This window comes from Alligator mississippiensis, chromosome 11 (genome assembly GCF_030867095.1).
Source record: "Alligator mississippiensis isolate rAllMis1 chromosome 11, rAllMis1, whole genome shotgun sequence".
NCBI lineage: Eukaryota > Metazoa > Chordata > Crocodylia > Alligatoridae > Alligator > Alligator mississippiensis.
The window spans coordinates 36,698,476-36,724,604 of NC_081834.1; the positions used below are offsets into that span (position 1 = coordinate 36,698,476).

Here is a 26,129-nt window from a genome sequence, read left to right on the forward strand (position 1 = left end):
TGCACCGCGCGGGGCCGGGCCGGGCTGTGCCGTGCCTCCGGAGTGCGCGGGGCAGGCGGCGCCCGCGCCCTGGGGCTGCCTGGTGCGGCCGCCGGCTCCGCTCCGCTCCGGGCCCCGCCTCCCCACGTGACCCGGGCGGCCATGGCGGGGGACGAGCCCGAGCGGCGCTTTTACCGGGAGCTGCCTAAAGTGGTGAGTGGGGCGGGGGGCGCTTCCCTCTGCGCCCGCGCCGGGGCCGGTGTGGGTGTGGGCTCTCGGGAGCACCGGGGCCGGGCGGAGGCGCGGGGCGCGCCGGCCGCAGAGGGCGTCTGTCGGTGTAGCCTCCAGGCTAGTCCGTATTCAGAGGCCGCGCCACAGTCAGGAGCGTGGCTGTCCTTGCCGCAGCTGGGCACCTGGTCGGATAGAGGAGCTGGCCCTAGGCAATCCTTGCGTCACAGCTCGGACCATCACAGCCCAACATCCCCCTCTCGCCCCTGCTTCTTAAGAAGCCCAGCAAGGCCCATGTTGCCCCGGCTCCGGGAAAGCAGCTCTCCTGTCTTTCCTGCTTTGCCTTGAGTGCTGGCCCCACAAACAGGCCCAATCTTTGCCTGGGGTTTCACCAGATCTGTAGTTTTCTCACCAGTCAATCAATTCAGCATAATCTTTCACTTTTTTCTTTTCCGGAGGCTAGCCCAGCAAGGTTGCCTGTGATAACGCTCATTTCTACGTCCCAAAGGGTGTGGTGGTGTATCCCTGCTATCGCGGTTTGCTGCACGTTCCCAGAACTCGTCCGCGCTGCGGTTCGGGAGTCTGCTAACGGCACCGCTTCCATTTCAGAGCTTTACACAGGCAAAGTGCCTGGCTGCAGTCCAGAAGTGAGGTGTTCAACTGAAACTCTCCGTTTCCCCTCCTCTCCCTTTGCATCTGTATGTTCTCACTGGAAAATGAAGACATCCTTGCGAGCTATTCTGTCTTTTCAGACATGGCAGATTTTAACCAGAAACATAGCAAGGAGTTTCGCTGACATGATATGTGTAATACGACCTACTCCTTTCATTAGATTCCACATCTGGATTTGTTTTCCAGCCAGAGTTCCTGTTTAGTTGGAGTTATGGGTGCTTATGGGTGCAAGGTCCCTCTTGCCTTTGCTTGTGCTTCGAATAATGTGATGTGCTCTGTTTTATCTTTTAACCAATATACGGTAACAAATATTTTACAGAATTAAAGCTGGAGATAGTTAAAATTATAGCAAAATTTTCAGTCAAAGGTGGTGTTAAAATACTTTGCAGTTCTTTGTTCTAGTAAAAATAAGTATTGGGGAGGATATTTAAAGGTTCACAACAGTCTAGGTGTTTTGCAAATAAGGTTTGAAGAGGGTTTTGCAAATAAGGTTTGAAGAGGCACAGAAGGGGTGTTCCTCGTGACAGGAATAACAAGATTGTGGGAAGAGACAGATGTGTATAGTGCTAGATAAAGTGGAGAGCTGAGTATAGGATGATGGGGTCTAAGAGAGGCTGGAGTCAGTTGGTCTCAAAGGCTTGTTTCTGAAAGCTTGTCTAAATCTTTTCGAACCATACAGTTGGTTCAGCAAAAATCTTTCATATAAATGCTTGACTTTTGCATAGTTTCTAGGATAATGCTAGAGAAATGAGACAAAGAAGTACAAGTAAAATGGAATAGAAGCAATCATGTTTACTAAAATCTTGTGATTTTGCATTGATCTAGGAGCTTCATGCCCATTTGAATGGCTCCATCAGTTCTGCTACTATGAAGAAGCTTATGGCCCAGAAACCACATCTTCAGGTCCCTAATGGGATGACCATGATTGACAAAGGGAAGAAAAGAACCTTAGAAGAGTGAGTATGTAGCAGGGGTGGAGCTACAATTATTTTGGCTGGAGGGCCACTTAAGGAGTTTTGCTGAGCTCTTGCGGGTGGGGGGTGGGGTGTTGACCCAGATTTGGCCCCCTGTCACAGCTGTTTACAGTGCCCAGGGGGGTGGCCCCAAAGAAATGCAAATCTATTTTATTTGGCCCAGGCCCTTCTTCCCCACATCCACCCCCAGGAGTGCCCGGTGAGTGGGCAGTGGCTGGGGCTGGGATCACAGGGTGGTGACAGCATGGGAACAGGGCCTGGGGCAGAACTGCGATCCGCTGTCCTCATGAACCAGCACTCATCACAGGGATGAGAATGGAGCGGATCATGGCTCTGCCTCGGGCCCTGGGTTTGTGCTGTCACAACTCAGTGATTCCAGGCCCTGCCTGCCCATCCTGCCCCTGGACACCACTCCCTATGCCTCCATCTCATCTGCTGGGCTGAGTGTGCCTTACCTGTGCGGGGTTTCAGGCTGGTCTCCATGAAGACCCCACTCTGTCCAGTGCCTCTGGCAGTGGGTGCAGGGCAGATGGGCCTGGGGTCACTGTTCCCACTAAGCTGTGTGCATGCGTATATGGCCGCGCACAAGTAAAAAATCTTACTGCGCACAAACTTTTTAAGGCTGCGCACCTGCCTGGAGCAGAGCTGGGTGCAGAGTGTGGTGGAGGCACCAGAGCCTGCATGGGACACTTACCAAAGGTAAGCTCCTCACTCCTCATGCAGGGCAGGCAGTGGCTCCTCCCCAAGGCAGGGATGGGGACAGAGACAGGGCTGGGGGTGGGGGCTGGTGCAGGCTCTGGCTCCAGGGAACTGCTCCACTCCCCTGCATAACCTCAGCGAGTGAGGAAGCACATGGCATCAGGGCTGGGGAGTGGAGCAGTTCCCTGGAGCTGGCGGAGCCCACGCCAGCCCCTATCCCTGCCTTGCCTCACCTTGGGGAGGAGCCACTGCCTGCCCCAAGTGAGTCTCTGCTGGCTCCGGGGAACTGCTCCTTGGGCTCTGCTGGCTCCAGGGAACTGTTCCACTCCCCAGCCCTGACGCTATGTGCCTCCTTGCTTCCTGAGGCGATGTGGGGAAGTAGAGCAGTTCCCCGGAGCTGGCAGAGCCTGCGGAGCAGTTACCTGGAGCCGGCAGAGCCCACGCCAGCCCCAGCCCCCGTCTCCACCCTTGCCTCGCCTCAGGGAGGAGCTGCTGCTTGCTCTGCATGAGGAGTGAGGAGCTTACCTTAGGTAAGTGTCCCGCGCTGGCCCCGGTGCTTCTTTCAGTTCTATCGATTGACTGTGTCCAGCCCATGGCTGGGCCACAGCACTCCACTGTACTGCTCTGGGCAGTAGTTAGCATGGAGAAGGGTATTGTCTGAACCCTGCCCACTCCCACCTGGACACTTACTTTGGGACACTTACCGAAGGACCACGCTGTGCCGAAAGGGGGAGGCAGGACCGAAGCGGCACACTCACGGACCAAAGTGGCTTACTCACGGACTGCTACTCTTTAGAGGGGACGTTGCCTGGGGTGTCTGAGCAGCAGGGCTGGGGTCTGGTGGCAGGGTACACACCTGTTCCTAGGTGGCAGAAGTGAGGGCCACCAGGAAGCTGTCCAGCTGCTGTCATGCTGCCTCCGCACTGCCATCAAGAGCTGTGTGCAAGGATAGGGCAGACTGCGCCAGATGGCACCTCTGTGCCCAGGACTGGCTGCACACGCCATGGACAAGTCTGCCCATTTAATGCAAATTAAATGTGTATCCCATGTTGTTTGTACTTAGATTGCTTTTCATTTTTATATGGGATTTTTCATTATACCAGCAGGCTTTTATATTCTTGTTTTTAGATGTTTTCAGATGTTTCAGATTATTTATCAGATTACCAATAGGACTGAAGATATATTAATGGTAAGTTAAATATAGCTTGGCTTAAAAATAATCTGCCCTTTCTCTTTTTCCAAAACAACTCCTTGGAAAGGTAGCAAAAACAGTTATTGCACTTGTATCTGTGACCAGTTGCATAATTAAACTAAGTGTAAATGGGTGGGTTTAGAGTTTCAGCAATCTTATCTTCAAATGGCAAGGAAAAATTATTTTTGTACAAGGTGTGATTTTAAAATTGCATGTGCTGTCAGGTGACTGAGTTGATGTTCACTTAAAGTAGGGTGTGTCTGCCCTTGTTTACCTAAGCTTTGATTTACAATAGTGCCCTTTTAGTTTATTATTTCTGTGTACTTGTAAGAGTCATGACCTAGAGATGTAACATGTTCACTTTAGGTTCTGTCTGACAGTAGAAATGATGGGAATTGAAGACAGGGCATCATTTTCCACCTTCCCTCTGTAAAAGGGTTTTCAGGTCAACGCAACTGTAAAAAAGGGCAGGTGTGGCTGAGGGAGTGGTCATGTTTGTGGCAGCTGAAGGACATCTTTAGTTAGTACATTGCCAGTGAAATTCCCTATATTCAAAGCTCCTGTGGTGCCCCAGTAGAATTGAAAGTTGTCCCCCACTAACGGTATTTGTAGAGAAGGACAGCTGAGTAAGTACCAAGAAATTTAGACAACTCTTGCTGAAATTAATGGAAACAGAAATAATTTCTATGCTTCACATTCTAGTGCCTTTATTTTTTTCAAGAGTCATTTGCTGTAGAAAGAAATTGTAATTCAGATTATTTTTATGTTCTTTCATTAGGTAACTAAAGATGTTATTAAAGAATTTGCTGCTGACGGTGTCAAGTATTTGGAGTTAAGAAGCACACCTAGAGAGGAAAAGGCAACAGGTACCACCTGTTTTGGCTCTCAGTTACTAGAAACGTCCTAATTTTAAAGTTATTGTTGAAGAATGTATGTTTGATAGTAGTTATTTAAATTAAGAATTCAGTCGATTCAATAAATATGCAATATGTGATGTATTTGGGAGCAGATCACTGGAGACCACTTTATACTGTATTGGTTTATTGTCAAGTCTCTCATACAGGGACAGGTTTGTACTTGTAATTCCAGTGAAGTCCAGTCAACTCTGTGTGTGTGCAAGGTTTCAAATATAATTATTTTCCACGAACTTTGCAATGGAAATGATGTGGTAAAATGTTACTTTTTGCAAGAATTTTGGAGCAAATGCATTTTAGCCATCTTCATCTTCAGTGATGATTTTAGGCTGTTCATGGTATCCTGATTTCTGTGTTTTTTATGGTTCTAATATAATAGCTACCAGTCTCTCTTTCTTATTTCTCTTAAACATTTGTATTTTTAAACAAGTGGCTAAATATAATAGCATTATAAAAGTCTACTATCATTTAATATTAGATTCTGACTCATATAACGTGATTTTTTTGTTTCTCCACAAAGTCAGAGCAGACTCAAAGCAAAAGTAGGCTTAAAGTAAAATTGTACTTGTCAGTAAAATGATTACTTTACAAATAGTGAAATCAAGGTACAAAATAAAACTATTAGGATGAAATCCATCCCAATGTATAAAATCAAATAGCAAAATGAAAAGAAAAGTTAAAATGAAAAAAACTTTTCATGGAGAGGCTGGGGTTCAATAAAAAAGAGTTATATAATCATTCTCATTTTCTCAGTTCAGTTCACATGGATCTATATTCTGTTTTGTGTTTTTATAGGTATGACCAAGAGGATGTATGTAGAAACTGTACTTGAAGGAATAAAACAGTGTAAAGAGGAGGACTTGGATATTGATGTAAGGTAAATTTAAATACATGAAATTTGATTTGGGGTTTTGTTCTGAGCCTGACAGGCAGCCCAGTAATGCAGAGTGGTTTACAAAGCACAAGTACAAATTCCCGGAGCAACTCTGGGAACAGGAGCTGGGGTGTCAGTTGCTCCCTGCTCCACAGCTGCAGGCACTGTTTCACAGTGTGGGACATAAGTAGTTAGGGAACCAGGAGCTCCCAGCTGCCCATTCCCTGTACCATGGGTTCTGGTACACAGGGAGCTTTCTAGGGTGTGTCTGTAGATGAGCTTTTTAAAATTCCTCAGGTGCTTGGACACAAACAGTGGGGAGAGGCTACCTGGTCTCTGTTCCTGGCATACTGAGAGGTTTAAGGAGTGGGCAGAGGCAGCTTCCCTATTGGGGAATTTAAATTACATGCCTTGCAGTTCTGGCCAGGCTGCCAGAACATAGAGCGGGGGTGGTGGGGTGGTCAGAGGCTACTGGTGGGGCGTAAAGTCCTTAGTGGCTCCACCAGTGTTTGGAGCTTTTGATACCCTGTGCCCAGCAGCCCAGCCAGAGCTGCTAGGCACAGGGTTTCAACAATTGGTTGATTGCAGCCTGGTTGAGATGGGGCCAACAATCTATTGATTTGTCAGCTCAGCACACTAGAGACTGTAATTCATAACCTCCAGCTGACACTCAGCTGATTGGTTGGCTCTGGCTCCCAGGATCACACCAGGAACTCAACCTAGCTCCTGTGTGGGCCCAGCCAATCTGACAATCTGCTAATTCTGGGGTTCAGTCCTGACAATCAGCTGATTGTTAGCTTCAGCCCCAAACAAAACTGGAGTCAGTTTGAGTCCGTGATATGATCCCAAGGGTCCAGAGTGAACAAATTGGCTGTGATTCAGCCTGGGGTTATGATCAAAAGCTCCCTCTGCACTGGCAAGTAGTAAGGGCTCAACTGGCATCTGATCCCAATAATCACGTGTCCTGCCATACTTAAAGTGGCATGACAAGAGGTGCAATTATTGGGATCAAGGATCAGTTCCCGTCACGCCATTAAATGAATAAATGCCAAGCAGGCCCGTGCAAAGCTTCGGTCCCTGATTCGATTCGGCCCAATTCAGTGGCCAAATCTCTGAATCTGAATCGGAGGACCCTTTAATCTCTCTGAATCGACTTGGAACCCTCCAAATTGATTCGGAGATTTGGACACAGTCGCAGCTTTAAATGTTTTTTCTACATACCTCTAGGTAGCAGGTGGCTCGTGAATTTTGCGATGCTGGGGCTCATGGAGTGTCCCACAGAAGTGCAGGGGGGCTCCCCAGTGCGCTTGGCAGCAGACCCAGAAGTGGACCGGAAGCCCGTCTGGTCCACTACTGGGTCCGCCGGGGAGGGTGTGGAGGCCCCCCTCACGCCCTCCCAACTTAGCACCTGGTGCCTCCTGGGCCTGGGGGGGGTACCCAGGGTCCCTTGTGGCCGATCACTGAGTTGGGGAGGTGCGGGGGTGCCCCCCAGCACGCTCCCTGGCAGACATGGAAGTGGACCAGAAGAACTTCCAGTCCATTTCCAGGTTTGCTGCCAAACATGTGGAGGCGCACCCCCCCACACACGCACACACTCCTGTGGGACACTCTATGCACCCTAGCATCACAGCATTCGCAAGCCGTGCTGGTACCTCAAGGTATGTAGAAAAAACATTTAAAGCTGTGTCTATGTCTGAATCGCTGATTCTCTGAATCAGCATCAAATATTCAGATTCAGATTCAGCTGAATCGAATCAGGGACAGTGATCTGAATCAGTGAATTGGATCACTGTCCCTGATTCGGGCCGAATCCGAATCGAATAGGGCCCGCTTCTCACACCTCTTATGCCAAGGGCCAAAGTGAACCAGTTTATGCAAAGTCAGAGTTAAACCCAGCTCTGTATGTTGTCAGTATACATCCAGTCCTTTGTTTCAGTACATGTTGATCTTGTAAGCATTTTTCTGGATGGCATACTGGCAAAGTTGTGCTAGTATCAAAGCAGGCATTTATGGGGCAGAGTTGTCACTTAGCGATCGACATAACATTGCCAAGTGTTAAGCATGCATAAATACTTGTAGTCAGTGAGAGTAAGAAGCAATCTTTTAAATTGTGAATTCAGTGTTCTTTTTACAGTAGTTTTTTCTCTGTTATCACTGTGCATATTGAACGTAACCTGTACATCTCCATTTTAGACTTTTAATAGCAATAGATAGAAGAGGTGGACCAACAGTTGCCAAGAAGACAGTGAAACTTGCTGAGGAGTTCTTCCTTTCTACTGATGGGATTGTTGTAGGGCTTGACCTCAGTGGTGATCCCACTGTAAGTAATTCTTAGGGCCCTGCTGTATGTTCAAATTAAGCTGGATAGAAACCAGCTATAGAGTTGTTACACAATTTTGAGCACTAACTTTATAGTGGATTGGCTCTTTATAGCTGGAGAGTCATTTTTATTGTGTGATTATTCCTTTGTATTTGTGGCAGGTCTAAATTTTTTGTACAATTGGCCAATTAATTGTGTGATCATTACTTTGCACATGTGGCCACTAAATCTATTGCACTATTGACCAATTAATTGTGTAATGCAAGATTGTCCAACATACGGCCCACAGGCTGCCATGTGCCCTCCAAGCTGTTTTCTGAGGCCCGAGGTGCTGTGACAGGAAACAAAAGTAAACACTGCACTTTCGTTTCAGTGGGGTGATGTGATACTGCTTCCTGCGAAGTCTTTGAATATGGCTTGCTGGCCCACTGGGTGATAAAAAATTCATGATCTGGCCCCACATTCAAAAAGGTTGGACACCCCTGATGTAATGCATGTAACATGTAGCAGGGGCCTAAAAGATAGAAACTTTTACACTGAAATAATTGTGTTTTAGTCTTTGGGCTCTTTTCGTGTTAGTTGCTGGTTAAATGTTTCACTTCTTAAACTATTTAAAATAATACACAAAGCTATTAAAAGGTATCCTAAAAGCAACTTCTGAACCTAACAACTATTTAGTAGAAGATGCTTTTTTTTATTGTCTGATTGGGGTAAAGACATATTAAATAACATCAAGACTGATATAAAATGTAAAAGCATCTAATTTCCCTTTTTTATAACATAAGGATAAGTGGTTGAAAACCATGTTTGTCAACATTTAGGTGAGATGTCTTCTCTTCTAGAGTTTTACACAGTGATAATGGGAAGAAATCATTTTGAGGACTCCTGCTGACTTGAGTCAGTATTGCATTGTCCCAAACTAGAACTGTTGTTGTTTAACCCAGTTTTGTTCTCAATTTATATTTTGACTAATGTGGGAGTTTGATCAGTAAGTATGATCAAACTTTGACCCGCTTCATTTGAAGAGTGAGCAATAGCAAAAGAAAACTGATTTACAAGTTTTTGATTGAATTACTTGGATATTGTTAGACTTCATAATGACTGTATAATTGGAATGTTTTTTGTAACAGTGATCATGCATTTCTGTTTGGCTTTTATCTTCAAGGCAGGACATGGTAAAGATTTTTTTGAGCCCTTAGCAGCAGCCAAACAGGCAGGTCTAAAGTTGGCATTGCATCTCTCAGAGGTAACTTTTTATGCTTGCCTTTCTCTGTTGATCTTTAAATGAAAAAAATCTGGATATTGAGTTTTTCAAGTCTAATCAATGTGGATTGTGGCATTGTAAAGAGAGGGAGGTGAGGATGGAAGGAGAAACTGTTAAGTATTTGCACTTATATCTCCTGAAAAAAATTACGAAAAAACCCCCCACTAGGCCGCTTAAACAAATTTATTTTCATGTTTCCACTTGAGATACATACAGGTTCTAATATTGTTTATGAAGTCATGAAAACACCTCAGTGGCAGAGTGTTTTGTCAATTGCTGGGTTTTTTACTAATTTTGTAAAGAGCAATGCTGTAACTGATCTAGTTCAGTGGTGCTCAACCTTCTGGCCCTGCAGGCCATATTAGTGGCATGGTGCCAGTCTGTGGGCTGAATTCCATGCATGGAGTCAATCCACGGGGCTGGTATAGTATAGGATCAGTGTGTGGGATCAGTTCATGCATGTGATCTAGTGAATGGGTACAGCCCTGTGCACTGGATCCAGGCACACACATGAATCCAACACCATGCACTGGATCTGACTGCATACCAATTTGATCCCATGCACCAGATCTAGCTATGTAGCGGCCATAATTTCAAAACAAAGATCCACTTTCTTGGTCTATAATGATCACTGCAGTGTAATAACTAACATCAATTTATTTCTTCTTCTTAACACTTGTTTCATTACTAAAATGTTCCAATGAACCCTCGCCTCTTCCTTGGGACTCCCATCTTTTCCCCTTAGAGTTGAGATATAACCCAGGTGGCTACATGGGCCATACGTTACTGAGCTGCATTATGGTACTTTGATAGATTCCAAGTCAAGAAGAAGAGACCAAAATTCTCCTTGGCTTGCCTCCAGACAGAATTGGACATGGCACATTTCTTAATTCTGCAACGATAGGTTCAGAGGACCTGGTGCAGCTTGTCAGACAGAGCTCTATACCTATAGGTAAGAAAGAAGATGAAGCCCATTTGGCAATATGCAGGCTTTAATTTACTATATCTTACAGTGGAATTGGTAAGTTTTTGTAGTATCTTTGGGCATTTATACATATACTCCAGGAGTGGGACAGGGGTGCTTTAATTAGAGTGGCTCCAAGAGCTTCTCTAATTAAAGTGCCTAGAGTGTCTTGTGTATCAGTGTCCCCACGCTGAAAAATGGTGGCAGGGGCCTTTTAACTAAAGTTTGTCAAACGAGCGTTAAAGCACCCCCCGCCACCATTTCTCAGTGTGGGGACACTAATAAATAAGACTCTGGAGTCAGCTGGAGTGTGGTACTTACCACACTCCAGCAGACTCGATTAATCAAGTCTGCTCCAATGCACTGTAATTATAGCACATCGAAGCAGGCTTGCTGCACTTGTATAGGTGCCCTTTCAGAGGTCACTATGGAAAGATATTTGTGATGTGGAGATAGATGTAATACGAGAAATAAGGCACAGGCGCTGCTAGCCATTCATGTTTTCACTTAAAATGAATTGCAATATTTTTCAACATTTTTAAAAAATTTCCATTTAGTCACCCTTTATTAGTTATCTTGTACATGTGTGTATGCACATGTTGCTTCATAAAGCCGTATGTATAGGATTAATTACAGTGGAAAAAAGGACAAAAAGAGGCATAGAGATCTGGAATATAAAACATGATAAAACTGCTTGATGTTTATACTTGACTGGTTAGGAACCAATAGTTCACTATTAAATTCAGTTGTGTGTTATCTTAAAGAACATAGCTTTATAGGACAATTTAGTGGCTTTTATATAGAGTACTCATTGTTTTATACATGCTTAAAATAGATATGGACAAAATAATTGTGATACTGGAGCACTGATTCACCTAGTCTCATATCATGCTGTGCTGATCCTGATGGGAAAACTAAAAATCAAAACAACAGATTTGAGCAGTCATGCAATATCATGTATTGTATATGTGTTCTTGTCCTGCAAAGTGTATTAAAACTAGTGAAGTTTACACCTATCCACTAATGAAAGTTTTACTCTGAGGTTTGAACTGGTTTTGAAGTAGCATTTACCAAACAAATACAAAAATACCTGTTGTTCAGCTGTGGATTGAAAGGCATCTGTTAATCTACCCACCCCCCCAAACAGTGCGTTTGTTTAATACTGCCTTTTTTTCTTTGAATATATACTTTTTCCCATTAGAAATCTGTATGACTTCAAACATCAAAACTCAGACTGTACCTTCCTGTGATAACCACCATTTTGGATATTGGTACAAGATGGGCCATCCTGCTGTGCTTTGTGTAAGTCATTTTCACTGTAAAGAATTCATTGAGATAATGAGTATAAAGAACATGGACACTGGATCACTAGAGCCAATATAGAGAAACATATCTGCTGCTTATTAGCAGGGATCCTGGTTTTCCCTGATTAAAAAATCACAAAGTTTCTGATAAACCCCCCCAAATCTGTGATAAAAATGAAAGGCCCCTCACTCCCTCCAAGTTCACACCAGGCAGCCTGCCTCTGCCCACACCCCGCGCACATATCTGGGGGGCATGGGTCCCTCTTGCCTGCCCCCAGCCCCCCAGGTGAGCTGCCTGCTGCCCCGTCCTACTTGGGGCCCTGTGTTTTCCTGTTGTTTTATAAATTGTTTTCCTTTCTATTGGCATTGTTTACACCTGATATTATGAATGAAATATATAGCTATTGAGCAAATGTAGTAAGAAATATGTATGAACTGCATTAAAATGTGAAATACTGGAGGATCGAATGGCTCTAAGTTGATTTTTCAATTTTTTTCAAAATTTAGAAGTACTTATTTTTAAAATTTTATTCCAGACTGATGATAAAGGTGTCTTTGCAACAGATCTGTCTCAGGAGTATCAACTGGCCGCTAAAACATTTAACCTCAGCCCAGCACAGATGTGGGACTTATCGTATGAATCAATCAACTATATCTTTGCTTCAAGCATTGTAAAATCAAAGTTAAAGGAACAGTGGTGTAAACTGAAACCATCCTGTTAGTTAATTAAACTGTAGCTGTGAATCACTGAAAACTGAATATATTAGCTCAGTTAATAAGGGTGTTTTTTGAGAGAGAGACTGGCCTTTTTGAGATTTAACAGCTATATGGTCCAGTTCTTTGTGTACATGTATCAAGAGCAATTGGAACAGACCCTTATTTGGCAAGCTCCTTTCCAGATGCTGCCTGGAAGGAGTCAAGTGATAGGAAAATGAAAATGATGGAATTTATTTCACACCCACCTGCTTGAGGGAAAATATTTTTTAAAAGTACGGTTTGCTCAAATGTGTTCACAAAAATTGGACAGTCAGAACCAAATAAAAGGGCTGGAATAGAATAGAATACAGAGCTGGCCAAAATGTGCCAAGCAGCAAGCATTTGTCTTTCTGTATCAGTCGTAAGTAAGCTTGTTGAACAGAAAGATAAGGAACAACTTCAGGGAGAAAGATAATTCTTTGTACTCAGGTGACATATTCCAACTGCTTTTGCACATGGAGATGTTGGACAAAACCTACTATGGCTTGTTTTAATATGAATGCTACTGTACAGTCCAGATGGGCTGTATAATAGTTGCACACTTAATGTTGTAGGGGCTCTGTGTTGCATTGCTAAGTAGAAAAACTTGTAAAGAAATTCAGCTTTTTTGGGCCTCGCTTCTAAAATGTTTTTAACAATGGAAAATTGTTTTCCTCTTTTCATTTGTTTTCTTAAAAGAGCATGTTTATTTCTGCATGTCTTCAAAACCAGTTTCCTTTGTGTGCATTGTTTTCAGACTAGAAGTAAGGCAGTTCTGCAGCAGATTATGTAAGGTAATTGTATAAGGGATGCTTTTTTAAATTACTAGTACCATTTGTGTTTTGACAAGAGAGGGAGCTATTTAGTTCAAGAAGAGAAGTACATGTGCATAAATTTCTACCTTAGGTCTGTCATTCTGCAGAGAATCTGATGCAGCCTGGTCAGTACATATTTCATGCAGCCCTGAGGATATGTAAATGCAGGAGAAAAAAAAGTTTGAGCTCCTGTTACTCAGAACCACTCCTCTCCCAGTATACTGCCTTTTTACAATGCTAACAGAAGTAGAAAATGTTATTGAAAGTTTGGAGCAACTATCCTTTTGCTAAACTGTATTGTGCCAGTGCCTGTGGGAACAATTGCTGAATGACTTTTGTATGTTGACAGGTATCTGTAAAAGGGCCAGGGGCAGGGATTGTCTTTGTCAAAAGAAATATTTATTTTGCCTGAATCTGCCAGATGCTTAATGAAGTGCAACCTTTTCAAGAGAAGGGGATCTTGCAAGAGTTGTGGGTAGCTAATACAGTGTCTTCAAATATTGATGACATGCCCAAACTCCACAAACCTAATGATAGGATCTTGGTCCTTGGTCCTCTGTACATCATAGCAACCTGATAGCTTAACCAATTGAAAACACAGTTTGAAACCTAGAGTATCAAGATAGAAATACATTGTTTAAAACAATAGTAAAAGGCAGATATTTTTTATTTTAATACAATAAACGCATTTAAAAAACATTTGAAATTATGGCAGTCTGTCATGTACTTAAATAAAAATAAGTCTTTTAAACTTTGACAGGTAAGATGTACTGTGCAAGTCAAACCACTGAAATGAGTGAATTCACTGGCTAAGCACCTGGAACTAGTGTTTGATGAGATGAGAAGTCTGCTTCTGACAGGAGTAGGGTCTTTTTGGGAGCAGAGAGAATACTGTATTTTCAGAATTTTTAGTTCAGTTTGGTTCATTCAGAGCTGAGAAAGTAAGAAAATTTGTTTTCTTTTCCAGTGTTAAAATAAGTTAGGTGTGAAAACCTGAGATCTACTAGTTCTCAAAAATTGGAGGACGTGGTGACTAGAAAAATGATTTTAGTTCACTGCTCCAAGTACTACCTGAGTAAATGTTAGTTTTAAATGCAAAACATGTTTTGATAAGTTTTTCCCCCTTTATGTATCTAGGAAATTGTCTGCAGTTTTATTTGAGCAATAAAAATAATTTTAAAATGGTGGTTGTTGCATTTAATTGAATTCCAACTTAGCTTCAAATGCAGCTAATTCAAATACAGGTAGTATGGTATTTACCCGAATCCAAGACAGTCTCCCAATAATTAGATTCTACACCTGGAAAATATATATATTTTAAAATAATTTTTCCTGGTATAGAATCTAATTATTGGGGGCGTGTCTTTAATTCATCTGCCCCACCACTGATACTAGCTGACATCCAGTTTTCATTTGCTTGTAACTTTGCCAGACTTCAGCCATTCAGGTGGCTGCTGGACAGTTTTGGAATAAATCTGGCATGCAGTTGTCTGTAGGATCTGTACCTTATTTGGTGCAAAAATTGGAAGGTATATACCGAATGAGGCAGAAAGAGAAAGAACACAGTTGTGGCTAAGGCAGCAAGGAACATAGGAATGGATGGGACCTCCTGGGTTATTGAGTCCAGCCTCTGCTTCTACCACCTCTGCACACCCAGCCTCCAGTTCTCCCTATAGAAGCAGTGAGGTAGGGGTGGGAAGGCAGGGAGCAGCTGCTGCTACGGCCCCAACCCCAGTCGCAGCAGCTGCCTGCCTTCCACCCCCTGCTATCCACTGCCCTCAGACTTGATTCTGTGATAATGGGGCTTCCTCCCATATTAAAGAAAAAAGACTAGTCTTAGAATGATGGTAGTTATTCAGTAAGAAAGATGATGGTCACTACTTTCAAGCACAATCGAATAAAAAAAAATGAGGTTTTGAATAAAAATCATAAATTATAATATTGTTTAAATGTGTATGGAAAGTACCAAATTTAGGGGGAAAGCTGTATTTAGTTGCAAATCGACCTATCTCATTGGGTATCAACCTGTGAGAACTAACATTTTTTGAAAATTACCAAGAAATAGCAATGCAAAACAAGATTTGTGTTATTAAATAAAAGGTTTTTATGTGCTAATTTAAATCATAATCAAAACACACGATTTAAACCTCTTTAATTTAACTCAGTCCACACTGCTGGTGACAACAGTTAGAATACTTAGTTGGCAGATGCGCTCTCTCATATAGACATTGCTTAGCAGTAAACCTCTAGTTTTCACTAAATGATGAGAAACCCAGGAGAGGGTTATTCTTTTTCCACTGGGAATACTCATTTCTTTCAGGTGACATGTCAGTTCAGATATGACTTCCTAGCAGCAGGTCGAAAAAGGAAACAATCATAGCTTAGTGATGTCTTCTTAAAAAAGCTCTGTTTTGGCTGAGTATTTAAGTCCTTTTCTGTGTCCCAGCAGATTACTTGTAGATGTCTAAATTAGGGATCCAGTTGTTGATTACACCATGTTTAGGTAGCTGCTGTTTATATACAGGTAAGGGAAAAAGAAGAGCCAGCTATTATGTTCCAAGCATCCTCAGTCCTACAATTTTTATGCTCTGGAGCCAGAGCCTTAAAGCACTCCAGGGTCAGGACCTGGGTCATGTGCTTTTATTCTCTGGCCTCAGTTCTCCACTTCTGACCCCTTCTGTACACTTTGAAGTTTTGTCCACAGAAATAAATTTTGTCACCATGGGATTACATGTGTTAGCATGTAAGCTTGATCCAAGATGGCAAAACACAACTTGTCTGTTGGCAAAATGACCCCACACCTCTTTGATGGCAGAAACCCTCTGCTGGCAAAAAGACACTGGCAGGGTCTAGCACAGATGATGCATTGTTTGTGCTAGCTGTAACAGTCCTGTCTTTATCACGCTGCCAGTCACTACTGCATGCTTGTATATTTTGCAAATACAGAATAGTGCCACCTCTCTGTTAGCTCATGAGTTCTCAAGTCTGTTTATGTGGGATCCAAGCTGAAGCAGACAAATGAGAAGTATTGGATTGTTTTAAATGGTGCTGCTGAAAACAACAGAATGGATAACTGGAACTGAAAGGAATTGTGGAAGGTGGACTCTAAGCACTGGTATCTCTCCTGCTACTGCACCGCTATCCCACTGAAGAAATGTTCCATGATGTTTGCATCTAAAATTCAGCTTTAACTGACAACCACACCTGAAGAGAACAGCATAAGCACTCAAATACATGCATACTCTGGTTATGAAGTAGTGGGGGCTGCTGTAAACTAGCAAAATGTGGTAGTAATAGTTCCTAGTCTAGGATCAATCTAGAAACAAGTTACATATACAAATTGCTGTGTGATACTTGTGTCTCCATTTAGAGTAAGACTTCATGTTAAAACTGCTGGTCCCAGCAGATGGAGTGTTCTGGAGAAGAGAATAAAAAGACAAAAGCCAAGATCCCCTGATGGGAAATCCTATTGCTAACACTGATTGGCTGTATGACTTAGGCAAGCCACTTTACTGTCCTAGTTTCCTATTCAGTACAGTGGAGATAAGGCAATGTTTCTTATGGATGTTGTTAAGTTCTGTTGGCTGATATTTCGGGCATGTAAAGCAGTATGCAAATGTAGGGGTCTGCCTGGACAGAACACATTGCAGAATCAGAGTGATAACTTTATAGCTATATACATGTGCATAATAGTAAGTAGTAGTTCCTACCGAGTATTTGTGGTGGTGTATGTATTCTGTATATTTTCCTGTAAGCCACTTATAGTGCACTCTGATCATGTGGAAGTACATAAAATTGAATGTGGTTGATGGACTTCCCATACACATCTGCACTGAAACAAAAGATATCCACTAAAGAATAGAAGATAGATTTCACAGCAGCTGAGGCTGATAATTACACTCACTCCCAGGCTCTATCCTGTTCTTGTTGAGATCAAGAACAAAACTGTTGAGTGCTGTAGTGCTTTCCTGGGCCCTGAGTTAAAGAAAATCCTCTTGAAAGAACTTTTGAAGAGGGGTTTATTATTGTTGTACTACTTTTTAGTATTATTTATGTATAATATATAATAGTTGTAGTGTAACTTTTAAAATATAGAGGATGACTACATCTCTGATCTAAGGATCAGAGCCCCAATTTTAAAATTTCTGATTTTCAGTGAGTGCTGTAACAAGTAGATTCTTAGTAAGACATATTAAAATGCTAATATTACCTGGATCTATATTTTAAAAGCTCATTTTATCTAAAAATTAACATGTTGATATTAAAGATTAAAGTCTGGTTCTAAGCAGGATTTGAACTCCTGGTGAATTTCCCTAGTTTCCAGCTCTGCTTGGTAGTATGAAAGTTATGTTCCTCCACAGGATATTAAGCTGTATTGACAACATATTTCATGCTGCATGTGTGATGTGAGGAGTGGGCTGTTCTGATCACCCCTGCAGTCTATGGATACCATCAGCAGAGCTACTTGCACGGTCTTTCACTGCGAATGTGCAGCCTACTAGCTCCAATACACACTATACACAGGATCAATCAGGTTTTTAATGGTATCATGGAGAAATAGGTTATGTGTTATTAGTATCCTGAATCTTCAATCATCCAAAGTGATTATGCCTTAATGAGCATCATTTGATTCTGATTTTTCAAACAGATACATGAATTATGCAGGTAACCTATATATAGCAAACGGGACTAATACCTGGAACCAGTTTGGGACTTTGTAACTCATGTGCCTATGCAGGTAAGTGAAGATTTAAATGAGGCATTCGCTATACAGTTTGGGCCTAACTTCAGGTCCAAAAAGGTGCTATGTTAAATATGAGATGAAATAGCTCACATTAAAAACTAATGATTTGAACAATTATTTTGTCAGTTATTTACAAAGTACAAAAAATGACAATTTTTTTTGTAACAGGTGAGAAAAGAAGCTGTAATTAAGCTCAAGATGCACGTTCTCTTTGTCCCAGTAGTCTAGTTAAACATGAAGAAAAGAGTAGCTGCAGTTTTCTGTTTAGGGTTCATTCCTTTGCTCTCCCCTTCCTTAACTAGCCCAGAGACCGAATCGGTCACACTGCAGAAGATAAAAGGCAGATATGTGAATTTAGGAAACCTGTTGACCTTGCCTTGCAAATATAGTTAATGTCAGTTCTTTATAGCAATATTAGCTCTCAGGGCTCATATGATACTTGCTCATTTTCCAGTGTATTCTAATACTGGAGTTAGCCAAGGTGGGAAATTTTAAGAACCATAGAGTAAAGCTGGCCTAGTTCAATATCTAGACTGCTTAGTTTTCTTATATACAAAATGCAAATAAAGCAGACAAGCATATTGATTGATTATAAATATGAATATACTCTTTGATGTTTACTTAGATTTGTTTTAAATGCATCAAACCCATGTCAAGCTTTTAAGACAAAAGTACAGTACAGGAGAATGTTTTCAAAAGTACATGAGAACAGTTGAAAAGCTTAAGTCCACCAGTGGGATTTAGGCCTGTATGCTGCCTAAGCCAGTGGTTCTCAGCCTTTTTTGTACCAGGACCCATTTGCTGTAAGCATCAATATTCAGTCCTGACCCAGTGCCCTTCATTCCCAACCCGCTGCCCCTGCCCCCAAGCCCCGCTCCCCCAGTGCATGGGGCAGGGTAGGGTGTGGGTCATGGGAACTCTGCCAGCCTACAAAGGGAAAGTCACCGTTTCTCATGTTTTTGTCCTTTAAAGGAGAGTCCATTTTAAAAGTTTGTTTGTGACCTTTTCTTATATTCTTGTGACCCACTTTTGGGTCGCAACCCATGGATTGAGAAATGCTAACCGAACCAGTCTTGAGACTTGTACCCACTCCGTTTCAAAACGTTCCATTTTGCTTGACCAACTCGGACTAAAGTTACTGGAATTACTTGCAAGCAGAATTTGGCCAATGATCAGTGAAACAGGAAGAGATAAAAAGGTAAACTGTTCTTCACAAAGGCTTGCCAACAGGTCTCCAGGGTTTGATGGAGTCTGACTTTGATATAGCTGAACTGCTTTCAGTCCAGAACAGCACCAAAAACTGCAATAAAGAAAAGTCTTGCCACAAGTTATAGTATTAATTAATGAGCATTCAATCCTTCAACCTTTTTTCCTGTGAAAACTATCGGTGACTGTGATGGTATCCTCATGTAAACAAGGGCTGTATGTCTGGACCCCACATATTTATCTAACTTGGAAAATTGCGATTTAAGTGGTATAATTGGGAAGGAGAGTGAACTTGTCTGTGCATTGTATGTCCCAAGTCATGAACATGCAGTAATCAGCTTGCCTCCCCTTGGCTGAGTGGCAGGAAGTGTTCCTAGAAGGAGAAGTGAGGATGCATGTGGTCTTTTTCTGTTCACAGAGTAACCAGTAGAAACGGATGTAACAGTGTATTATGGAGGAAATGGGCCTGAAATACAGTTATACTGAAGCATTTAGTAGTCTCCACAAGAACGCATTTTAAGAGATGTGCTGACTGTGACTTCTCTTCTGTAGCCAATTTGTTTTGTGAGCACAGCAGGCCCACAAAACTCAGCTCATTCAGTGATGTATCTCTGAAATTTGCTATGCATCATCTATGAGGCATCTGAAATTTGCTCAGAGAGATGCTGTCCCTTCACATTTGGCTCAGAATTTGTACTGTAGCCAGTGGAGTCTTTTAAGACTCCTAGGCTTGTGCTGTTTAAGAGTTTTGCCTGTTTAAGAGTAACATAATGGGGGGGTGATGGCCAGGGCAGCAGCTCTGTGTGTTGTCTTTTTCCGGGGAGAGGGGCACAACAGTTGTTGATATGGCTGCCCCAGGTGTGGATTTGCCTTGCTTATGTCTCTGTTGGTTACTCTAGTAAAATTTTTCTTGAAAGAACATGTCATTGCTTTTAGTTTGTAACAGTGCAAAGCTGAATTTACACCTCAGGCTCATCTTCAGCAGCAACATTTTACCAAAGAAACTTAAGTATTGTTTTGTTTAATTGAGCTGGCTGAAAAAATGGCACGAGCCATGACGAGAGAGGTGGATCCCTGTCTATGCAGCAACTACAACTAGTTTTAAATTTTGAATTTGAGAAAGTGTGTATCTGATGCCAGTGAGCCGTTACTATGGGTTTTTTTGAGGGGGGACAATCTTCTCTTCCTGTGCATGGTCTTGCAAATTATTTCTATTTCTGCCTTTCTATAGGTTTCTCTTGCTTTATGCGGGTTCTGTACGTGTGAATTCACTCTTATGTGATGACCTTCTTTATACCAAAAATTCATTATATGCGAGGTAAATTCACTCTTACGTGATTGCGGGCTTCCACACCAGTGAGTTCCTTTGTGCGGTGCATTGTGGGAGTGACATGCATCAAAATAGTCTCCTGTGTGGATCTGTGCTCTTCACTCGTTGTCTGCGACACATGTTTCTGTAGTTGCCATCCCCGTTAGGATAGTGCCCTGTGCTTGTGTGTACTGTCTGCTGGTGGTAAGTACCAAAATTGCCTTGTAAAAGTGGTAGAAATGGGTCTGGGGGTCAGTACAGTTGAGGTCTTGGAACATCTCTAATTGTTACATTGTAAAGTGGGTTCCCTTTATGCAAATTCAAGTTATGCCCCATTTTCCAGGAAAGCATGTGCAGCATAAAGCAAATGAAACCTGTACTCTAAAATTATTTTTCAAAGCAAGAGAAATAAAAAAAACCCCCAACTACAACACACACAATCCACCTTTAACAAATTCCTGATTTTAAAAGTTAGATTGAATGGGTACATTTTGTACTAAGCACTAAAATATATTAAACCCTGATGTCGGCGATGACAAAAAGTAATAAAGTCCAAGTGTGGGAGCTTTCCATTAAGCAGGTGCCTTGCTTCCTGTCCCTACATAAATTAGCCTTATGGATATCTCATGGCGTAGTCTAGTTGGACTAAAATATATTGGTGGCTAGCACCACTTCTTGGCAGTGGCCCGATGATATCTACTGCCACCTGCTCAAACAGAACCTCCACCGAGGGCATGGGTATCAGGGGATCTTTTGGCAGAAGAATAGGGGTCGCTGTCTGGTATGCAAGGCACAAAGCACAGTAATTTCCTACTTCGTGTAGTAAAAAACATCTGTCCTGAATGTGGGCTTCTGTTTTGTCCCTCCCCAGATGTCCGCCCATAGGGGGTTCATGGGGAACCTTCAATAGGGCCCTCCTGTAGCGCTGGGGTACCAGCAGCTGTACTACCTCCTCTCCCTCAGTTTTCCCCTGTTTGACTCCATAGAGGAGATCATTCCTCACCTTGAATCGTGGGGTTATCCTCATCAGTGCTGGTCGCAATATTTCACCATTGCATCGAGCCAGATGTTCTTGCGAGACATATGGGAAATCTTCCTCCTGGCTCTGCTCCAATTGAAAATGGTCCTCATCACATAGTTGGGCAGTGTCCACCTCCTGCTCTTCCTTTTCCTTGTGTGGGAGTGCAACAGGGGGCCTGCTCAGGGCCAACTTCCCAGTGGCCTGCCCACCTGTTCCTGGGCTAACCGCCCGTGTTCTTGTCCACCACGCCTTGATGGTAATTAATTAATATAGATGTTAATAAGCGGGAGGCTGCCCATTTACTGCCCCGATGCCAGGGGGCACTATCTGCAGCTCCTTTCTTCCCCTACACTGCAGCCCAAGCCTCGCAGATGGCATCTAGGTGTTCTCATCATCACCGGCCCCACACTGGGTCCCAGAATCCTTCTATGAGGACCCCTCCAAGATCCCTCCATTCAGGCAGCCTACCCCACCTTCATTTGGCTATCTAGCTCCCTGAAACTATTTTCCCCTCTTGGGTGTAGTCCCCCCGGGACCTTTGGCTACCAGCCCTAACCCACCTCCAGGCCAGTTGGGACCCCAGGCCCTCGGCTCTTGGGCATCCCTCGCGGTGCGCCCTGGCCCTTTTGACCCTCCTGGTCCTGGCCCCAGCATGGGCCAGTCGGGGGTGCTCTCTTGATCAGGCCTGAGTCTGTAGCCCCTCACTCTCTCCAGGGATCTGCCTTCTGGGCCCTACACACCCGGTAGTGGGGGCTAGGGGTTAAGGTGCCCTGACCCGCCTTTAACTGGGGTGGTCACTGGCCTGGCATTTCCTGGGGGCTCCTGCACCACTGAGAGCCCCACCAGGCCACCCACTCCTGGCAGGTGCAGTTTTAGGTCATGCCCAGGACCAGGAGCCTCCTGACCATCCCCTACAGCTCCTCCCTGATCTCCAGATGATAACAGCAGCCCTCTGGCTGGGCAGTGTTGTTGCCTGGCCTCTCATAGCAGATCTGCCGTGTTTACGTGGGCAGCCCCAGCTCCCAAAATGGCTGCCCTCATCAGGCACCTGGCGGCTGCCAGCTCCAGGACCTTAAAGTGGCAGCACCAACAGTGCCCTGCCACAGGGAATTGTTTGCTCTCACTGGTTAATCCCTCAGCCATGGGTGTGAGGCTGGGGTTATGAGGAGCCCCTACCTGCCTTTCACTGGGGAGGAAACTGGCCTGGCATTTCCTGGGGGCCCCCACGCCACTAGGAGCCCTACCAGGCCACACTTCCCTGGCAGGGGGCATGCAGTTTTAGGTCATGCCCAGGACCAGGAGCTTCCAAACTGTCTCCCCTTCTGGTTTCTCTTCCCTGATAGGTATAGAGATGTGAGAGATTTCTCATCCCACTGGCCCGCCTCAGGGTAGGCTTCCCCGCTTCTTTATTCTGTCCTTCCTGAGCTGTCACTGCCAATAACTTCTGCCAGTCATAACCTATTAGTGGATATGGTGAGCGCGCCATTACACCTACTAGCGTCTGGTGGGTTTTGTCACCCACCTGCAGAATGACCCACACTCTGTCATACTTTAGGGACTCCCCACACCAGCATTGAAAAGATATCTGATTTATCACTTCTCTTTCTCTGCTCAGTAACATGCCTCTTTGCACTACTGTCTGTGACAAGCCTGTGTCTAACATAGCCTATATCCTCCGCTCATCTAGTCTCATGTCTGCCATGAGCAGGGGTTGTTCTTTTCCCGGTTCAGGGTCAACCCTTGCTCCATAGCCACAAACCCCTTCTTGCTTTGCTTGTTGGGTTTGTACGGCTCTGGCTACTGTCTCTAGCAGTAACTTCTGCCTTTCTATTTGGTCTTACAGCCCCTGGACTGCCCATCCCATTAGCTCCAATACATTTTGATGTATCCTCAGCTCCAAGGCTAACCTCTGCACTCCTTTTCCTAACTGCTCTTTGGGCCCAAAGATTCTCTCCTTCAGTCAGGTCCCCCACTATCTCCAGTTACGCGCTACCATAGGAAGTTTCCTGGTCAATGCACCGTTGTAACAGTGGGTCATCTTCGGGCCTGTCCAATGTTGGCCTGGCCCTCTGTTTCTCGGCTAACCACTCACCTTTCTTACCTGTCACACCTTGATGGAACAATAATTATGATGTTACTCAGGTGGGAGGCTGCTCATTTACTACCTTGACACCAGAGGTTGCTATCCACTGCTCCAAACCTCCCCTACATGGTGGTTCATGCCTTGCAGATGGTATGTAAAGACTAGCACTTTTCATTCTGCTTTGGCCTTGAGTGGCCTCAGGCTTGCTGCAGCGCTGTTTCTGTAGCCTCTCCAGCACTGGGCTTGCTGCAGCCCTGTCTCTATGCCCTCTTCAGCGCTGGGGCTGTACACCATAGTGTGCCCCCCTATGAGGCCTCCTCCTCCTCAATAACCGGTGGACATTAGGGGCCATAGGCTTTACAGGCAAGATAGAACAGGAAGGAAAGGCAGGGGCGTGATGCTCTTCGTCAAAGAGCAATACACATCCTCTACCAGCAGGATGGGGTCAGAGGAGAGGCAGGCTGAAGTGGTCTGGGTTAGGATCCAGGGGGCTGTGGGGAAAGGGACTTAACGGTGGGGGTTTACTACAGGCCTCCCAATCAAAGGGAAGAGCTGGACCACGAATTCTCCGGTAAGTTTGCGGAGGCACTTAAGGCAGGGGATGTAGTTGTCATGGGTGATCTAAATTACCCAGACATCTGCTGGGACGAGCAGTCAGCCAGGTCAGACCACTCACGGAGGTTCGTGGCTGTGATACAGGACCTCCATTTAACCCAGGAGGTGCGCAGTCCTACCAGGGGGAATGCCCTTCTGGACCTGGTCCTGGCCACAGGCAATGACCTGGTAAGAGGGCTCCAGGTCCTTGACCACCTGGGCAATAGCGATCATCGTTTGCTCGAATTCACCATCCAGCGCAGGGTGCCAAGAGCCTGCAGCAAGGCAGTAGCCCTAGACTTTAAGAGGGCCAACTTCAATGAGTTGATGAGATTAGTGGGAGAGGTGCTGGGGTCCTCGACAGTAGGGGAACTCAGTGCCCAAGATGAGTGGTCATTCCTTAAGGAGACGATACTCAGAGCCCAAGGGGTGACAATCCCAACAAGAAGCAAGTGGGGCAAGAGTGCCCAAAAGTCCCCCTGGGTCACCAAGGGCATTCATGAATGCCTGATTGCCAAAAAGGAGGCATACACCCAATGGAAGGGAGGGGCTATCACCAAAGAGGAGTATACCTCCACTGCTCGGGTCTGTAGGGGGGCTGTTAGAAAAGCTAAGGCAGATACGGAGCTAGGGCTAGCGTCAAGGATCAAAGATAATAAGTCCTTTTTTAAATATATAGGGAGAATGAAGAAGGCACCGGGTAATGTGGGGCCCCTGCAGGATATGCTTGGCAATCTGGTGGTTGTACCAGAGGAGAAAGCAGACCTCTTTAACAAATTCTTCGCCTCCATTTTCTTGTGCAGGGACGGGGACTCCCTGACCAGGATTCCAGACGGACTCGAGAGAAACACTGCCAGGCCTAAGGTCAGGGTGGCCTGGGTTAGAGAGCTTCTGGAGGAGCTGGACGTGTTCAAGTCAGCAGGTCCAGATGCTCTCCACCCCAGGGTGTTGAGGGAATTGGCAGGGGTTATTGCAGGGCCCCTGGCATGGCTTTATAAGCACTCGTGGTGCTCTGGCCAGGTGCCAGATGACTGGAAGATGTGGTCCTCATCTTCAAAAAAGGGAAGAGGGAGGACCCAGGCAACTATAGGCCCATTAGTCTTACTTCAATCCTGGGGAAACTCTTTGAGAAGATCATCAAGGAGCACATCTGTGATGGGCCAGCAGCAGGGATGATGCTCGGGGGCAACCAGCACGGTTTCATTAGGGGCAGGTCCTGTCAGACCAACCTGATTGCCTTTTACGATCAGGTTACAAAATCACTGGATGCAGGTGTCGTGGTGGATGTAGTCTTTCTGGACTTCAGCAAGGCCTTTGACACTGTCTCCCACCCTATTCTCATAAAAAAAACTAGATGACTGTGGCATTGATGCCTACACAGTCAGATGGATTGCAAATTGGCTGAAGGGTCGTACTCAGACGGTAGTGGTGGATGGGTAATTTTTGACCTGGAGGGAAGTGGGCAGTGGGGTCCCTCAGGCCTCGGTCCTTGGGCCCGCACTGTTCAATTTCTTTCTTAGCGACTTGGATGACGGGGTGAAGAGCAGCCTGTTTAAATTCGCAGATGACACCAAGATTTGGGGTGACGTAGGCACGCTAGTAGAGAAGGACAGATTACAGCAGGACCTGGACAGGTTACAGGGGTGGACAAATGAAAATAGGATGGGTTTCAATACTGACAAGTGCAGGGTGCTGCACTTGGGCAGTAGGAACCAGCAGCATATTTATAAGCTGGGAAACTCCCTTCTTGAGAGAACAGTGGCAGAAAGAGTTCTTGGAGTCATTACTGACTCCAAGATGAACATGGGCCAACAATGTGAGGTCACGGTCAGTAGGGCTAACCGTACTTTGTCATGCATCCACAGATGCATCTCAAGTAGGGCCAAGGAGGTGATCCTCCCCCTCTATGCAACGCTGGTCAGGCCGCAGCTGGAGTACCGTGTTCAGTTCTGGGTGCTGCACTTCAGGAGGGATGTGGACAACATGGAGAGGGTCCAAAGGAGGGCCACACGCATGATCTGGGGACAGCAGGGCAGGCCCTACAAAGGGAGGCTACAGGACCTTAATCTGTTCAGCCTTATCAAGAGAAGGCTGAGGCTGGGGACCTAGTGGCCATCTATAAACTCACCAGAGGGGACCAGCAGGGTTTGGGAGAGACCCTGTTTCCCCTAGCGCCCCCCGAGGTAACAGGGAATAACGGCCACAAACTGTTAGACTAGACATCCGAAAGCACTGCTT

At 44.7% G+C, this 26,129-nt stretch overlaps 1 protein-coding gene across 4 annotated transcripts; it reads left to right on the plus strand.

Annotated features, from left to right (window-relative positions):
• The first annotated feature begins 57 nt into the window (after positions 1 to 57).
• On the plus strand, positions 58 to 17,698 carry ADAL (adenosine deaminase like). 4 transcript variants are annotated; one of them, XM_059714819.1, is made up of 10 exons: positions 58 to 192; positions 1,705 to 1,835; positions 3,681 to 3,741; positions 4,523 to 4,610; positions 5,454 to 5,535; positions 7,726 to 7,852; positions 9,018 to 9,098; positions 9,930 to 10,068; positions 11,282 to 11,382; positions 17,583 to 17,698. In XM_059714819.1, the coding sequence occupies exons 1-10, from the start codon at positions 142 to 144 to the stop codon at positions 17,601 to 17,603; spliced, it is 882 nt and encodes a 293-aa protein (XP_059570802.1). In that variant the 5' UTR covers positions 58 to 141; the 3' UTR covers positions 17,604 to 17,698. The 4 variants fall into 4 exon arrangements, with proteins under 4 accessions (XP_059570802.1, XP_019333049.1, XP_006268869.1 ...); XM_019477504.2 differs by lacking the exon at positions 17,583 to 17,698 and adding an exon at positions 11,949 to 14,119; XM_006268807.4 differs by lacking the exon at positions 17,583 to 17,698 and adding an exon at positions 11,921 to 14,119 and having other exon boundaries at positions 64 to 192.
• The last annotated feature ends 8,431 nt before the right edge of the window (positions 17,699 to 26,129 follow it).

Bases quoted from the DNA above. Each gene is read 5' to 3' on its own strand.
- ADAL (XM_006268807.4), top strand. From the start codon at position 142: ATGGCGGGGGACGAGCCCGAGCGGCGCTTTTACCGGGAGCTGCCTAAA. The intron at 193-1,704 runs GTGAGTGGGGCG...GCATTGATCTAG, and splicing joins ACCGGGAGCTGCCTAAAGTG to GAGCTTCATGCCCATTTGAA. The intron at 3,742-4,522 runs GTAAGTTAAATA...TTCTTTCATTAG, and splicing joins GGACTGAAGATATATTAATG to GTAACTAAAGATGTTATTAA.